This window comes from Musa acuminata, chromosome BXJ2-2 (genome assembly GCF_036884655.1).
Source record: "Musa acuminata AAA Group cultivar baxijiao chromosome BXJ2-2, Cavendish_Baxijiao_AAA, whole genome shotgun sequence".
In the NCBI taxonomy this organism is placed as follows: domain Eukaryota; kingdom Viridiplantae; phylum Streptophyta; class Magnoliopsida; order Zingiberales; family Musaceae; genus Musa; species Musa acuminata.
The window spans coordinates 34,989,535-35,006,841 of record NC_088339.1 but is presented as its reverse complement, the minus strand read 5'-3'; the positions used below and the strand labels follow the sequence as shown (position 1 = coordinate 35,006,841).

Here is a 17,307-nt window from a genome sequence, read left to right as displayed (position 1 = left end):
TGTGTCGTGTATATGTTAATGTATATTGCAAGAGAGGAACGTTAATACGTGAGAACTTACGGTGGTTGATAGATATTATAAGTCTCTTTTATAAAGTCTGAGTTAACATACTGTCACGAATGGTTATCGTGTACCCGTAATAACTCTGTTCAACGAACCGTTCATCGTTCTCATCTACATGTACAACTGCTTAGCAGTATGTTTTGGTTTGATTTTAAGTCATTTTGCTTGTAAAAATGTGAGTTCGAATAAGTTGCAGTGCTACAGTACGATCGCTCACCGAACCAAGCAAAACAGTCCCAAAATAGTTCCATTTTCGTATGCCACGAACTGTTTTCTACAGCCCGCTGCTGCACACGAAATGTCAGCCATCTCGGCACTATGAAACCACCTAGGTGGCATGTCATATATTAATATATTTCTTTAATATATCAACATAGGACACGATAATCAATCATCCATGCTGCTTTGTACATATTGTACTTGTAAATAAATTCAGCCACTTTATGACAGATGAAATTTCGAAATAAAATTATAATTTTTTATCACTTTAATTTTTTTTTTTATAATTACAAATTAAAAAAAAAACAAAAAAATAAAAAAAAAAGTTTTCGGTTTGTAATAGAAATCAGAAACAGAACCATCCATCTAGGAACCAAAAACAAAATTAATAAGTCTCGAACTGAAATCGAAATCATCTAAACCTGATTCGATTTTGATTCTAAACAATTTAGAACCGGAATCACCAGTTCGGGGATGTCCGAGAAGTCATGCCGAAGTGGCTTGGCTTGGTTTTTTTTGTTGTTTTTGTTTTTTTAGTATATTAGAAACATGTCCAATCACATTACCGTATTATTATTATTATTATTATTATTATTTTGTATCGCATTCCTCGCAAGCATTGGAAGGGCCCGCTGCCCCATGTATCATCGCTTTTTACGCCTCAGAGAGTTGCCCGCCTTTGGTATATAGATATATTCCTTTCACCATTCCCTTCAGCAACAGTGTTGTTCTTTTGCAAAGGGGAATATCTTTGCTGGTTGTTGTCGGAGCGAGCATCTTATCGTTTGTGCTCTCGGGCCAAACAAAGAGCGGTTGAAGTTAGTGAGGCGATCCTCAGGTAATTTTATCATTTGATGTTTACATTTACCAAATAAAAAAAAGGGCTACCATGTCTCTCTCTCGGCCATAGGTTTTTTTTGCAAGTTGCATGCATGCCCCACCCACAACCCTCATATTTTATTCACAATTCAATGAATTAAATTGCACAAAGATGATGATGATGATGATGATAATAATAATAATAATAATAAAGATTACTTATCTGATCGTGGTTAATAATTTTCCAATAAATCAATGTTCCTTTGCACAATTATGTTGGTTTCATCGAAGAATCACATTTTTATATATCAAGAGAAATTCATGTGCTCTCTTCCATCTTCACATGAGTCAAATATTTGTATGAGATATTGCATTATAATGCAAATTTGGTCTCTACTTGTCTCACTCTGACACACATACAAAAAAGCAATCCTTAGTTTTATTGATTCCTTCAAATATTAGTCTTAGAAGACAGATAGATGCCTAAGATTTTGTTTTTTAATATTCTGGAAATTTGGGAAGGGAATTCTGAATCCGTAAACAATGAATAATCAAAAACAAAACACAGGAGAAAAAAATATACAATGAATGAGAAATGATATGTACCTTCAAACGGTAAATAGACAATTACTTTCACGCGGGAAAGTGTCATGATTGTCTAATGACATCAAGTGATTCGTTGGTGCAGGCACAAGGAGCGAGTGACGTGCGCTAGGATTTGTGATTTCAAGGAATTGTTTAATTTAAATAAATGAAAAGAGGGTTTTTTTAATATAAAAAAATATATTAAATATATAGATGTTTGTGAATATAAACAAGACAAAAAAAGGACGTACCGTTGAAAGCGAAGCCAACAAGGAAAAGGCCGAGACCAAAAAGAAAAAGGTCGGGGCACCCATGTGACCTCCAGCATGCATGCATGCATGCCTGCCCGCCTGCCTAGGAGTACCTTCGGCCATCGCCTTGCCCATGTTTAAACCACCACAACAAGCAAGGTCTTTAAAATTAGGAAAAGAACCACGCGCGCGCGCGCACACACAACAACAACATCTGTTCTTACACATTGATTCGAGAAAATGGAACGTTGAACCCTTCATTTCTCTCTCTTGTCTCAACCGCCCGCCTATCTTAAACGAAAATAAGTTTGTAACGTCCAAGAAATCCCACCTACACATCAACGTGAATATTTTAAATTTATTCACTTTATTAAAATCTATGTATGTATTGTATGTACGTATACATGATTTGTCGAGCGAGCGCTTACAGATACCTTACAATGTTCGTTCTATCAGGATGAGGAATAGGTGAATGAATAGCAAAGGTGGCTGTTCATTCGTGCATACGAACAGTAGGTGTTGCATTGTGAATCGAATTAGACCAAAAGGACCCCGCCCGGATGGAGATGGTCGGGATGTAAAACCTAACCTAACCGCATGTTACGTGATATGGCAGCCTCCCTCTCCTCTTCTTGGATAATGGATGAGAGAGAGTGCAACAGTACAAAGTTCCTTCCTGCCTCCTCTGTATTTACAGAATGCAAATAAATTATGGCTGATCAACGGCCGTCACGACGCGATGCAACGATGGATGCCGGGTGGTGATTGGATTATTATTGTTGTCATATATAATATTTTTGCAGCATGGTAGATGTAGTGTGAGAACTGAGAAGCATCTCTCCTTCTCTGTCACGGTCACAGCAAGGATGTCATTGTAGTACATCTGCGCCCGTGTCGGCTTTGTCAGTTAGCATTGGCTCTTTGCGTGTCTGGTTGCAGCGCGGTTTTTGCCCTTTTCCTGGGGAGGGAGGGAGGTAGCGAGGAGGACGATATGGGACTCTGCCTGCCAGAACCCAAGGAATCCATCCACGCCCTTGCCCTCGCCCTCGCCTTCTCCATCTCCCTCGCTCTTGCTGCTGCTGCTTCTGCCGCCGCTGCCGAGAGACCACCACCTCCACTACCACTGTTGCTTCTGCTGTGCTGCCACAGCGAGGCGAGGCGAGCAACAACGACAACAGCTACAGCTACAGATACAACGACAACAACAGTAACAGTAACAGCGCGGGCGGGCGCAGTATATCTCTTGCATATACCTTTTTCTTTTTCGCGATGAATGAAAAGAATAGACTCCTTGACAGATCTGGCAGCGACATTTGTGGCTTTCCCTGACGCTCGTTCTATCAATTCCATTCTTCAGCCCGCAGAGCACTAAGGCGGTCTCGGGAAGCAGGACCGACTCAAGAAGGAGAGCCCCTTCCTCCCTCTTCTCCACGTCTCTTTCCCTTCTTAATTTCTCCGTGAACGCCTTCTTAATTAGTTCTGGGGCTGGGTCGGTGAAATTTCTTCCGGGTTGGTTGAAATCTCTCTGATCAGATCTGTGAGGAATTTCGTGTCTTCAGGAGCAGCCTTGGATTTTGCTTCTCTCCTTCTTCCGGTTCCGGCAGGGGGTTATTTGCTAAGAGTTTGGTCGACAAAGGTGAGGAGCCAAGGTGATTCCTTCACAGGACCGATCTTTTTAAAGATCTGGGAGAGGGAATAAGGTTGTGTTGTCGGCTTCTTGTGCTATCGTATCGCGGGTGTTTCATTCTGGGGCTCCCGCTGGCTTTGGCTCTCTGCTATCTTCATCTCGAACTGGTAATTTGCTGGTTTGTTGTGGTTTTGCTGCCTTGGATGGTCGTATGATTGTAGATTGGCGCGGATATGGTGGCCGTGGCAAATGGGTTGTAGCCATAACGACACAAGAAGAAGGGAAGAGTTTGGACTGGGGAAGGAGCATGGAGTGGAAAGTTGTTTTCTTTTGTCGGACGCTTTGTTTGGTGCTACTGCACTTTCTCTATTTGTCCGCGGCAACGCTCTCGCCTTCTGGTATAAATTACGAAGGTCAGTAGCTCTCCATTCATTTCCCTTCCTTTTTTTTTTTGTTCTTGAACTTAAACGAGGACACTATCAAAGACGCCATGTAATTGTTTTAATATCTGCCCCAATCTAGTGGTTCCCAATTCGAGCTCTTCCTAATGGTCCTCTGCTTTTCCATGTATGCAAGGCTTGATAGACGTCAGATTTCTTGGAAGATGCCTCCTTGCGTTCGCTTGTTTCTTTTTCTTCCCTCCATTTTATATGCTTCTGTGTTCGGACCATTTGTTTCCCCTTTCATCTGTTATCTTATTTAATTTCAGCAGTAAGAGCATCTGCATCTAACTCCCATAATTTTCTGACTGTTTCTTTTTACCTTGTTATATATTCATAATGATAGAGATAAGTGAGATGCCAGTTCAACTTTCTGTGTTGCTTTACCCTGAATTTCCCTACCTTTAATTCTGCTGTTATGACATAATGCAATTGCTTACTACTTACTACCTTGGGTGGCAATGTGCAGTTGCTTTTTGAAATGCTAGTAATCTTTTATGATTTGGTGTTCTTGAAGCCCATGCCACCTGCCTAGATTTCAACTCTTCCACTCATTTGACTCGGCAACTTCTGTACAGCTCGACTGTTAGGATAGTTGACACAGTGCACCAGTACCCAGTGTACCATCTAAATTTGAAGCATTACACTTTACCTGAAGAAGCCACTTCACCTTTTGCCCTGATCATCTATTAGCAAATTTCTAGCAGAAGAAATATTGTCACTTTGCCATTCAGATTTAGTAATCTAACAATTATTGAATGTTCTTGTATTTGTCAATCCCTTTCTTATAACTTGTTTTCTGATGCTTGATCTTGTCTTTATATGAATGCAGTTGTAGCATTGGTTGCGATCAAAATGGAATTAAATGACCCCTACAATGTTTTGGAAAATTGGGATATCAACTCAGTAGATCCATGCAGCTGGAGGATGGTCACCTGCACGTCTGATGGTTATGTTTCTGCCTTGTAAGACTAATTGACACTTTTCTTTTTTGCAGCATTGAACTGCTTTTCCTTTTACACCTCTCAGTAATGTACATCCTTGATTTATTTTTTCTGCTTTATCGTGTCAGGGGATTGCCCAGCCAAAGCTTGTCTGGAAAATTATCTCCTGGGATGGGAAATCTCACGAATTTACAGTCTGTGTAAGCGTGCAATACCTCTATGAGTTTTGATTTTTCAAGTTTAATTGGGTGGATACCAAAGTTATGTTATATTAATTCAGAGATTCTATAAAAATTTGGGTAGTTAACAATGATTGAAGGGCCCTGCTTGGCTAGTTATTTTTAAATTGTGTATTTGAAGAAGGTAAGATTTGGTGCTTCCTCTTGTAGGCTGCTTCAAAACAATGCTATATCTGGTCCTATACCTGCTGAGATTGGCAAACTAGAGAAACTCCAGACACTGGACTTATCCAACAATCAGTTTGGGGGCACTATTCCGAGTTCACTTGGGGACCTTAAAAACTTGAATTATCTGTATGATTTCTCCAGTTTCATAGTCTCTTTTAGTATCTACATTGTTGATCTTTAGATCAAGAGGCTTATGATTTTTTGCTTTCTTTTTCAGGAGACTAAACAACAATAGTCTATCTGGATCTTGCCCTGACTCATTGTCAAATATCAAAGGTCTCACTCTTGTGTATGTTCTCTTCTCTAACTCAGCTTAATGCAATCTGTAAGCCCTGAGTGCTTTGCTGTAAAACATGCCACTTGAAACTAAAGATAGCATTTTAAAGGCTGATAACACTTACAGGGACCTTTCCTATAACAACTTGAGTGGTTCCTTGCCAAGAATATCTGCGAGAACCTTCAAGTAACACATTCAGTCTCTATTTCTGTGCTCTCCAACTTTTTTTCCTCTTAGGAGAGTAATTTGTTTTCAAATTTTTTACCAGCATTATTGGAAACCCTTTAATATGTGGAACAAATTTGGGAAGTAACTGCTCTTCAACATCACTCGATCCAATTTCATATCCACCAGATGACCTAAATGGTAAGCTGTATCTTCTGCTGTTTCTCATGCTGTAGAGTCTCTGCTCCCACAGTTAAGGAAATTTTGAGAGAACTTAAGTAATCCTTTAATAACTCCTCTAATTATTAGGCGTATTGGATTCTTCAGCTCAGTCAAGGTTTGGAGGAACAAGAAGTCAGCGTGTTGCTATTGCATTTGGTGTTAGTGTTGGTTCTGTTACATTACTGGTATTTGTTATTGGCTTGTTTCTTTGGTGGCAGCACAGACATAATCAGCAAATCTTTTTTGATGTAACTGGTAAGGGACTTTGAGATTCTTTTAGATTGTACTTTCAATCAGGTACTTTTTGATGGTCTTTCTTTTTGCATCTTCTTCTCTTTGGTCTGTCTTTTTTTGTAAAGGATGGAATAACTACAAATTTTGTAAGGATGGACTAAATCTATTTTGACTATGACAATTTCTCTTTAACACTGATGCCAGATCTTTGACAAACTCTTATGCTGCCTTTGGCAATTTGAAGAGCCACCATTTATATTTGTAATTATGTTAGGTGCTGTTTTCTACTTCCTATAGTCTCCTAGCTTCCCGGTTGCTTACCATTGATTTTATGCTTCCAACAGTCATTAGATCTACTCCCAGACCTTGCTACTTTTTCATTAATCTTCTCTTCATATTGAGACCCTGCTGCATGCAACATATTGTACTTTGTCACTGACATGTGTAGGGACCTGCTATGAGAGATAAGGTTAGCAATTTCTCGAGTAACTTGAAGTCACAAAAAGCCACCACTTTCCTTTGCTCTGCTAAATCAGATTGCTTGTATTGAGGTTCAAATTTAGCAATTCATCAACCATTGTTAGCTCAGAAGATGAGTGTCTGATCAATTGAAACACTGCAATGGTCCTTTTCTCAAGGCTCTTGTCATTGCATGATTAACCTCTTGCTTTTGATGTTGTGGTCAGGCACTAATTTACGAAACTTTGTATGAATCTGTGACTTAAGATAAACTATTTTCTCATAGTTAGTGACCTGGTTCTGCGAGTTTTATCTTTGTTTCTCTCTCAAGACAGTTTCTTTTGCAGATCACTATGATCCAGAAGTATGCCTTGGGCACTTGAAGCGGTATTCATTTAAGGAGCTCCGAGTAGCCACCAATAACTTCAATTCCAAAAATATATTAGGAAAAGGAGGATATGGAATAGTTTACAAAGGTTGTATGCGTGATGGCACCATAGTGGCTGTTAAACGTTTGAGAGACTATAACACCATTGGAGGAGTTCAGTTTCAAACTGAGGTTGAAATGATAAGCTTGGCAGTTCATCGTCATTTACTTAGGCTTTGTGGATTCTGCACAACAGAAAATGAGAGACTCCTTGTCTATCCTTACATGCCTAATGGGAGTGTAGCTTCTCAACTAAGAGGTGAATGTCCTATGTCTTTGCCTTCTTCATATAACATGGCCTGTGAACAATATGAAGTTGTAGCATGTTCTGTCACAAGCATTCCTTTCCCATAGTAACCACTAGCCATTGATACATCAGTAACTTTAGAACACAAGAAATTTTGGATGTCTAGCATCCTTCAGCAAATTTTTTGGTGACTCAGGTAAGCTAAAATTACACAATAGTTTTTGTTAGAATTAATTTATCTTTTAATCAATGTATGATTTGCATACTTTATCAGAAAATACTGAAAATTTACATCATTTTTCCAGGTATTCTTTTGACATTTTCCATCAATTGCTTGCATGAAAATGCTGTCATCAATACAAATTGATATTCCTTAATATTTCTCCCTCACATTATGGTGTGACAGATTATGTGCCTGTGATTCCCTTGAGTTTCATTATAATATCCTAGAGAATTTCTTGTGCACACTGCACCATGGTTTCCTGTGACCTTTCTCTTGCTTCCTATCTCAGATTACGGCCTTTGGGCTTGCTTTGTAGTATTTTTCCTCTTTTGTTTATGATATGCATCTGCTCCATACTTCAACAGTAAAAAAACTAGAGAAAAGCTTTATGCCATGATGTAATCGAACCTTCTTGGAGTTAAAAATGAAAAATATGCGGCACTGCTTTTAAAACACATTTTTTTATTATTAGTTTTGTTTCTTGCAGAACATGTTCATGGTAAGCCAGCTTTAGACTGGTCAAGGCGAAAGAGAATAGCACTGGGGACAGCCCGAGGATTATTGTATCTGCATGAGCAGTGTGATCCAAAAATTATTCATCGTGATGTAAAAGCTGCCAATATTCTTCTTGATGAAGATTTTGAAGCAGTGGTTGGGGATTTTGGATTGGCAAAACTTTTGGATCACAGGGAGTCACATGTTACAACAGCAGTACGTGGAACAGTAGGACACATTGCGCCGGAATATCTTTCAACAGGTCAATCATCAGAGAAGACTGATGTCTTTGGCTTCGGTATATTATTACTTGAGCTGATTACTGGTCAGAAAGCACTGGATTTTGGAAGACTCACAAATCAAAAAGGGGTGATGCTTGACTGGGTAAGTTTTCTTTATGCTTTCTCATGTCAATTATGGTAAAAGATAAAATTGTGTAAATTTAGGTTAGGACAAGAAGAAATGCTCAAGTGACATGTGCAACTCTAGCAAGAGTCCTCATTAAAACTGGTTATAGTCATCTATCCATTTTCTTTGGTGTCTCAAGTTTAAGAATCAATTTAACTTAGACAACTGAAAAATCTTTCTAGTCGAATGCTAAAACTTATGCCAAGTAATCCTTGGAGAAGAATGCATGCTTCTTACTAAAAAAGAACACATAAAGACCTAAAATCCTAAATGGGGCATGAACAAATGATTATAATGGTAACGCTGAGCAGCATTGTTAGTGATAGTAGATGAGATTTCCCCAACTGCACGAGGAAATCTCAATGATCTGTTGAGGAAAATCTTCTCCTCTAACTTGTATAAATAGTGAGCATGTCAATAAATTTTCATCAAGATTTGTAATCACGTTTCATTTTATCATGGTATCATAGCCACTTGCCTAGAGTAAGCTCTCTTCTCGTTGTCCAACAATAACAATCGATCCTCATCGAGTCCTGCAACCTCCCGACGAAGAACCTTAATTGCTTTGTGGTACCTTCGTCTTCTGCTCCAATCGCTCATTCGTCCCTAGCAACCCCACCGTCGTTCCTGCAAAAGCGTGACATCTCACTGCGGTTGATTTCTCGCTTGAACTCACAGTGAGCTTGTGAACTCACAATACACTACTACTTACAGTACTAACATGATACCCCGACGTCTTCCCTTTCCCTTCGTGAGTTGACGAGTGGTCGCTTGCCTCAACAACCTATTCCAAATGGCTGAGTACAACGGGAGAAGTGCTTGGTGAGTCGTGCATGCATCTCACAGATCGGCGACGATTGCAGCTTCCTCCCCCTCTTCTTCCTTGAGTAAGACCCGTTCCACCGAGTCGACGTCGAGAACTCTCTCTTCTCTCCTCCCTCGTCCTCTGAGGCCCGCCCGGCTAGGGCAAGACCACGCTTGGTCCTGCTTTCGCCGTCGATCTCCCTGAGCTTCCTCCTCTGCCTCGGCCCACCTTCGGCGACATTGATATGAGACGACAACGACTGTCCAGTAGCCGTCGCTTTCTTCCCAACAGCGATTCCGGTGCTTCGTCGCATCTTTTTGTCGTTATCGCCCGGCTGACCATAACTCAGTAGTTCGTCCATCACCTGCGCCTCCCTCGGCAGATCCGTCGCAACAAGGCAACTGACTACTCACGGCACTGGACTTCGTGGGCGTCATCCAAGTCGCTCTCTTCTTCCTCAACAGAGCTTCCTCAGCCATATCTCACTAGGCCGCTCTTATCCCTCACTGGCCTTGCCTCCCTACAGGTCCTACTCTACGACAGCCTCTTCACCGATCACTCACTACGTCGATCTCCCTGTTGTCCTCAGCGATGAACCTATGATGTCAAGGTTGTCACCTGCGCCAACCTTGTCACATCCGTCGTTGCTCGATGGCCTTCTTTCTTTGCTGCCAATCTAATCATAGTCGGTGGACTTCAAGCCTCTAGCGGACAATAGGACGTAAGCGCCCCCACATTCTTCCTACGGAGGCAGAGCCTAACCTTCTCCCTTAACGAAGAAAGGTGGGAGTTTTGGGCGGCAAAACAGAGAAGCAAAGAGGAAGAAACGCTGCCCTGCCTCTACAACCCCGTCGCGCTCTCTGCCCCGTCACACCCCAGCACTCTCCTCCCTGCGACTCACGAAAGTTGCAGTGGCAACACAGATCTGTGGCACGAATTGTAGTTCTCTCACCGATTTGGGACAAGAACTGTAGATCTCTCACAGATCTGCAGTCGCAGCACAGACTTGTCGATTCTTCCTCCACCAATAGATCTCTGCTCAAATCTGCTGAGATCTACTGCTGCTTCTCATTTGGCGGTTGCAATCTTGCCTGCTTTAGGAGGCAGTCGAGCTTGATCATCACCAACGCCACCAGCTGCCCAGGAAGCGACTCCCTATTGATCTACCGTAGACTCCCAACTTGATCCCTCAGATCGGTACTTATCCTCAAAATGTCTTCATCGTCTACCTCTAACGCTCCATGTATTGTTCCTGTAGGGAACCATAGCACTACTCAACATACGAACCTTATCTCCATCAATGCTGCAACTATATTCCTCTTCAAATTATCTAAAGGTGGCAACTACGTATCTTGGCGTACACAATTTTCTAATCTCCTATTTGGATATAATCTACTAGGCTACGTCGATGGCTCTCTCAGTTATTCACCAACGATGATCACCATTCTAGGAGAACTCATTCCAGTATCAAATCCGACCTACAAACTATGGTTATGCCAAGATCGTCTCATCCTCCAAGCAATTCAAGCCTTAATTGTTGGATCCATCGCCCCACTCATATCTTCATGTGACACTATTGTAGAAGCATGGTGCAAGTTGCAAACCACCTTAGCAAATTGCTCGCATACTCGGATGCTCAGTCTCCTATCCAGTCTAATGAAAATAAAACAAAAGGGAAGTACTATCGCTGATTATCTACAAAATATAAAAAGTTATCATCGATGACTTGGCTTTGATAGATCATTCCCTCAGTGACGAAGAAGTCATAGTCCACACCCTCAATGACTTGGGAGACGCTGACAGCAGCAATTCGGGCATGCGACTCACCGATATCATTCGAAGAACTCTATGACAAGTTGACTGACTATGAGACATATTTGAAACGCGATGATAGGTTGCTAAGACCAACCATCACAGCTCAAGTCAATCAAAAATCCAAGAATAAAAGCAACCAGTATAACAAGAACATCAATAAAGGTTTGGCCAAGATGTCTCTTGAACCTATGGGTACCAAACAAACCTCCCCTTATCCATATCAACATTTCAATCAAAACTTCAAAAACTATCAAAGTAACAACTTCAATAACCATCATCCCTGGCGTAATGACCACATAAACCAACAATGAGTTCAGCTGTGTGATAAAGTCGGACACTCCGCAAAAGTCTATCCGTCTTGACCCAGACGTCCTGCTCCATCAAATTGGCCTCAAGCGAATCTCATGACTACTCCGACTACTAGTCAACATAATTGGATTTTTGACTCTGCGGCCTCTCATCATATCACTTATGATCTACAGAATTTGTCCATCCACAACAACTATGGTGAAAATGAAGACATAATCATCGGTGACGGTAAAGGAATCTTCATTAATCATACTGGTTCCACAACGCTTAATTCATATATCATAATTTTTACACTCGATGATGTTCTGTGTGCATCTCACATTAAAAGAAACATCATTTTCATTTTTTTAATTCTTCAAACAAAATAATACCTTAATTGAATTCTTTCCTGACTCTTTTCTTGTTAAAGATTTGAGCACGGGGCATCCTTGGTTCGAGGCCAGAATAAAGATAACATTTACGAGTGGTCGTCATCTCCACAAATAACCCAACCCATTGTTCACTCTTCATTTGCAACTTCAATTGATGTGTGGCATCGTCGTCTTGGTCATCCTTCGTCCTCTATCTAGCAGAAATTATTTTTTCTTTACTCTCTTCCTATTTTTTAAACAAGTAGCATTATAATTCATTGTGATGCTGGTCTTAGCACTAAAAGTCATAGACTACCTTTTGGAACATCCTCCATATCCTGCTCTAAACCGTTTAAAATTATTTATACCGATGTTTGGGGCCCTACCCCAACCACTTCTTTTGACAAGTTCAGATCTTATATCATTTTCGTAAACTATTTCATTAAGTACATATGGTTATATTCTCTTCATCATAAATCTGAAGTTTCAATAATCTTTACCGACTTTAGAAAGTTGGTCAAGAACTTCTTTCAGTCTACAATTAAAACAGTTTACTCTGATGGCGGAGGTGAATATCAAACCCTCATATCCTGTCTCTTAGCTTGTGGTATACAACACCTTAAGTCACCCCTATATACTCCTAAACTAGTTGGCTCTGCCAAACGCAAACATCGTTATATAGTTGAAATTGGTCTCACACTTTTACATCAAGCCTCCATACCACCAACCTTTTGGTCAGCAGTCTTTCAAACTATAGTCTACCTCATTAATCGTATGCTCACTTTAGTCCTACAATATCAGTCACCATTTGAAAAACTATTTCATAAACTTCTAAATCTTCAGAAACTTAAAGTATTTGGATGTCTATGTTATCCATAGCTATGTCCTTGTGCCTCACATAAGATAACACCAAGATCTAAGCCTCATATTTTTATAGGATACTCTTTTAAACATAATGCTTTCCGATACTACGACCCCTAAACTCAAAAAGTCTTTATATCACGTCACGTTATTTTTGTGGAGTCTACCTTTCCTTTTCAAAACCACGAGTCGCCTGCCATGCGAGCCACTCCAACAAACATACATCACTGGAGTATACCTCCGATCCTGTCAAACGAGCCTCCCACAACACCGTCCAGTCCTTCCCCTCAGGATTCACACTCTATTGTTACTTCAGTTCCGTAGCTCCTAACTCCCTCCACTACTTCTCCACTTCCTTCTTTACAAATTCCCCTTATTGATGAAGCAATGCCCTTAGAAACACAACCATTGTCTTTACCTTCTCCTGGACCCAATGACATTGAAGTACCTTAGCCTGACCAGGCTCGTGTCACTGACTCTCCACCACTTATACCTACAACATAACCTAACAATCCCACGACCCCTGGACATTCAATGACAACACGCTCTAAAAGTGATATTTTCAAACCGCGTCACGTCCTTGACCCTCCATAACTCTACATAGACCCTTGTACTCTTTCATCACACAAAATATCATCGGGTGTAAGTGGGTCTTTCGAATGAAGGGGAACCCAGATAGATTCGTTGCCAGATATAAAACACGTCTAGTGGCCAAAGGGTTTCGTCAACGACCTGGTGTTGACTTCACAGAGACATTTAGTTTCGTACAACTATCCAACTTATACTCAGTTTGGCCATCACAAAAGGCTGGCACTTACGACAACTTGATGACATTATTATCACAGGCAATAATCCTATGAATATCAAAGAATTTCTCCAGCAATTGGTAAGTCGATTCTCCTTCACAGATCTAGGAACCTTGAGCTATTTTCTAGAAGTGGAAGCAACATATACATCTTGAGAACACTTCCTATCATAAAGAAAGTATATTCAAGATTTATTATCAAAGACGAATATGCAGGGCGCGAAAGAGGTTACAACTCTCCTCTATACTAGTAAATCACTTAAATTATGTGATGAGAGCTCTGCTACGGACCCTACTCAATACCGACAAGCAAGGTTTGCAATACCGAATGATACTGCCCATATCGGGCGATACGTACTGGTCCGTCAACAGACTGGTACATGGACCGAGCAGTACCGTCGATGGAGAAGTTATCGTCGACGGTGACCGAGGGAGAAGAAAGAAGAGGTAGATGGTGAAGAAAGAAATAGGAAAAAAATAGAGAACCTAGAGATCGTCGCTCTCCTCATCTGTCGGCGACTTCTCATCCGCGCGCGGGAGAAGAGGCATCGTCGTCGTAGGGCGGAGAGAGGCGAAGAATTTTTTTTTTCCCTTCTCGGGCGACGTCGCCTGTAATTTTTTTTATCTTCAACGTTACCTCGGCTACATCGCCCGAGAAGGGAGGAGACGTCGTAATTTTTTTTTTTTTAATCGAGGCGACATCGCCCAAGAAGAGAGGCGACATTGCCCCGCATAGAGGTAAACCGAGCGGTTTACCTATATATATATATATATATATATATATATATATATATATATATATATATATATATATATATATCGCTCGGTATACTGTACCGAATAAGTCTCGAAATTTCGGTACAATATAAAATTTCAATCTTTGCCAACAAGTACTTGGCTCCTTACAGTACTTAGCTCTCATCCGTCCAGATATCTCATTTGCAGTTAATAAATTATCACAATTCATACATCGACCATCTACTATGCATTGGTCTGTAATTAAACGAATCTTGCGATATCTTAAAGGGACCCTCAATTATGGACTCTTTCTTCGTAAACACTCCCCACTTCATCTCCATGCCTTTGTCAATATTGATTGGGCAGGGAACTTTGATAATAGAACATCCTCGTGAGGGTATATTGTCTTCCTTGGAGCTAATCGAATCAGTTGGAGTTTTAAGAAGCGAAAGATAGTCACACGATCTACAACTAAAGCTAAATATTGTGTCATCACCATGACTGCTGCAGAACTCAATTGGGTCACGAATCTGCTCAAGGAACTTGACATCAACTCCACACTTACTCCTACAATATATTATGAGAATGTCGGAGCCACCTACCTATGCGCCAATCTAGTATTTCACTCATGCATTAAACACATTGCCATTGACTTTCACTTTGTGCGAGATCAAATTGTCATACATCAACTACGCGTTTCTCACGTATATACGGCTGATCAACTAGCAGACTCACTCACGAAGCCTCTCACCCGCAAACTATTTTCATTGCATCGGTCCAAGATCAACATCTTTGACAGGGGCCCAATCTCGCAAGGGCATGACAATAGATAAGATTTCCTCAAATGCACGAGGAAATCTCGTTGATTTGTTGAGGAAAATCTTCTCATCTAACTTGTATAAATAGTGATCATGTCAATAAACTTTCATCAAGCTTTGTAATCACATTCCATTTTATCAGTTAGCACTGGTGTTGTGCTTCATAGTTAGCTGTTTCATGCTTATCTAAATTCCAGACATGTCAAGATTACCACACGTATGCTTTTGGGTTTAAACTAACATGTCCTGAAAAAAGAGAACGAGAAGTTAGCAAGTAATCTTTTTCAAGCTTCTAAAGAAATCAGTAATGGAATGCAGATCTGCGTATGCAACTGTATTCATGAAATGGGGTGTCAGATGGAACTTTCTGTTGTAAACTGCCAAAGATAATGCAAAGAAGCTTTTGACTGAAATGGATGAAATGCCATATGTTCCTCATAACTTGGAGTGCGCACCATGAACATAGTTTATTCAGAATGGACATGTATCGAATAGTTGTAACCTGTAGTTCAGTTGTTTTCTTTTACATTTATTTGAAATGCACACATGGTATATCTAATATGAGAAGTGATTTAGGTAAGGAGACGTAAAACCTGCTTCACTCATACATCCAACCACAAAGAACGCTGCAATAACAATATGGAGAGTTAGAAATTCAATGACAGCACACTGTACTATATATCTGTAAACATGCAGTTTCGACTTTCACAAAATTGTTGCACGAATAATAGTAAAACTCAAGACGGACATGTTGGTTATAACCTTGTTACTGGCTCAATGATCTGCAGTTTGGTTAATGTTATCTTTGACATTCACAGGTAAAGAAACTCCATCAAGAGAACAAGCTGTACATGATGGTGGACAAAGACCTCAAAAATAACTATAACAGAGTTGAGCTTGAGGAGATGATTCAAGTGGCTCTGCTTTGCACGCAATTTCTCCCTTCCCAGCGCCCAAAGATGTCAGAGGTGGTAAGAATGTTGGAAGGTGATGGGCTTGCTGAAAAGTGGGAAGCCTCACAGAGGATGGACACCCCAAAGTCAAGATCTTCAGAGCAGCTTACTCCAAAGTATATAGACTTCATGGAGGATTCTTCGTTTGTGGTAGAAGCAATTGAACTTTCAGGGCCTAGGTGAGTACAATATGTTCATCAACTGTAAATGGAGGAATCTTCTGAACTTTCAGGGCCTATATGAGTACAATATGTTCATCAACTGTAAATTCGTGGGTTTTGGAAGCTTGGAAATGCATGTGGATTACAATTGTGTACTTCTTGCAGTTTGATTGCATGACTGTACATCTGTATAAAAGGAAAGAGATTGTTGTAAAAGAAAATTTTGTCAAATTTCAGTCTTTGTCAAAGAGATTGTTGTTTGCGTGGGTTGCTCGTTCTTTTTGTCTGCATTTTTCTTTCTTTCCTCTCCGCAGAGACCAAATGTTTCATTTTTACCCTTGTTTTGCCCTCTACTCAGATGACGCTTTGACACAGCTCAGCTTCCTTAAAACCAGAGGCCTAAACTACCAAGGGTTTCGCTCAGAATCCATCGAGGATTTGATTCATATTCTATAATCATGTTTAGGAATCACGCATGGGCAGATAGTTCATCGACATGGCTAGCTGCAGCCCCGACTTCTACAGTGATTAGGAACCGAGATATGACCTCGTCCAACCCTCGCTCATTACAGACATTGCAATTCTCTGGGACTAACCCAGCAAAAACCAATAACTATTCTTTAGGGCACGACAAAACCTCGGAGATCATTTTATTGAACGTTATAATTCTTTTTACCCCGGACTGCATCACTGATTATATAATCATGATATCTTAATTTCATTGCCACAGCAACTGGTCGACGAGGGAGGTTAAAATCAACACAGAAAGGAATAGAGGTACAAAAAGAAAAAAAGAAAAGAAAAAGAATAACACATGGTAGCAATTTCATTGCCACCATCTTATGTTGCAAAATAACTTGTATTACTACATCAATTTCTGACACTTTATTGCACCTATTACAGTAAAGAGACCGTGATACGAACAAAACTATCGAGCAGGTATAGCACCACAAGCATTTCTTGCTGCGGCTGCACAAATCATGGTCTACTGGCATAACACAGCTTCACAATATGACTTCATGGATCTAACAAGAACCTTCTTAAGTATTCAAGGCCTCCTGAAGGACTGCAAAAAAGAAGCCGGACAGATTAGAGGGCATCACATGAAGAATTCAACAGAAAAGCTTAGAGGCTAGCAAAAGACTATTCTATGAATAAAGACATACATCATCATCTTTTG

The 17,307-nt window shown here is 40.4% G+C and overlaps 1 protein-coding gene across 2 annotated transcripts; it reads left to right on the top strand.

The window, feature by feature from the left end:
• Positions 1-2,895: 2,895 nt before the first annotated feature.
• On the top strand, positions 2,896-16,393 carry LOC135606322 (protein NSP-INTERACTING KINASE 3-like). Of its 2 annotated transcripts, XM_065097378.1 has the most exons (12): positions 2,897-3,171; positions 3,295-3,977; positions 4,837-4,969; positions 5,077-5,148; positions 5,338-5,481; positions 5,573-5,644; positions 5,759-5,818; positions 5,901-5,998; positions 6,107-6,274; positions 7,060-7,398; positions 8,097-8,488; positions 15,832-16,393. In XM_065097378.1, the coding sequence occupies exons 2-12, from the start codon at positions 3,776-3,778 to the stop codon at positions 16,147-16,149; spliced, it is 1,998 nt and encodes a 665-aa protein (XP_064953450.1). In that variant the 5' UTR covers positions 2,897-3,171; positions 3,295-3,775; the 3' UTR covers positions 16,150-16,393. The 2 variants fall into 2 exon arrangements, with proteins under 2 accessions (XP_064953451.1, XP_064953450.1); XM_065097379.1 differs by having other exon boundaries at positions 2,896-3,977; positions 6,125-6,274.
• Positions 16,394-17,307: the final 914 nt, after the last annotated feature.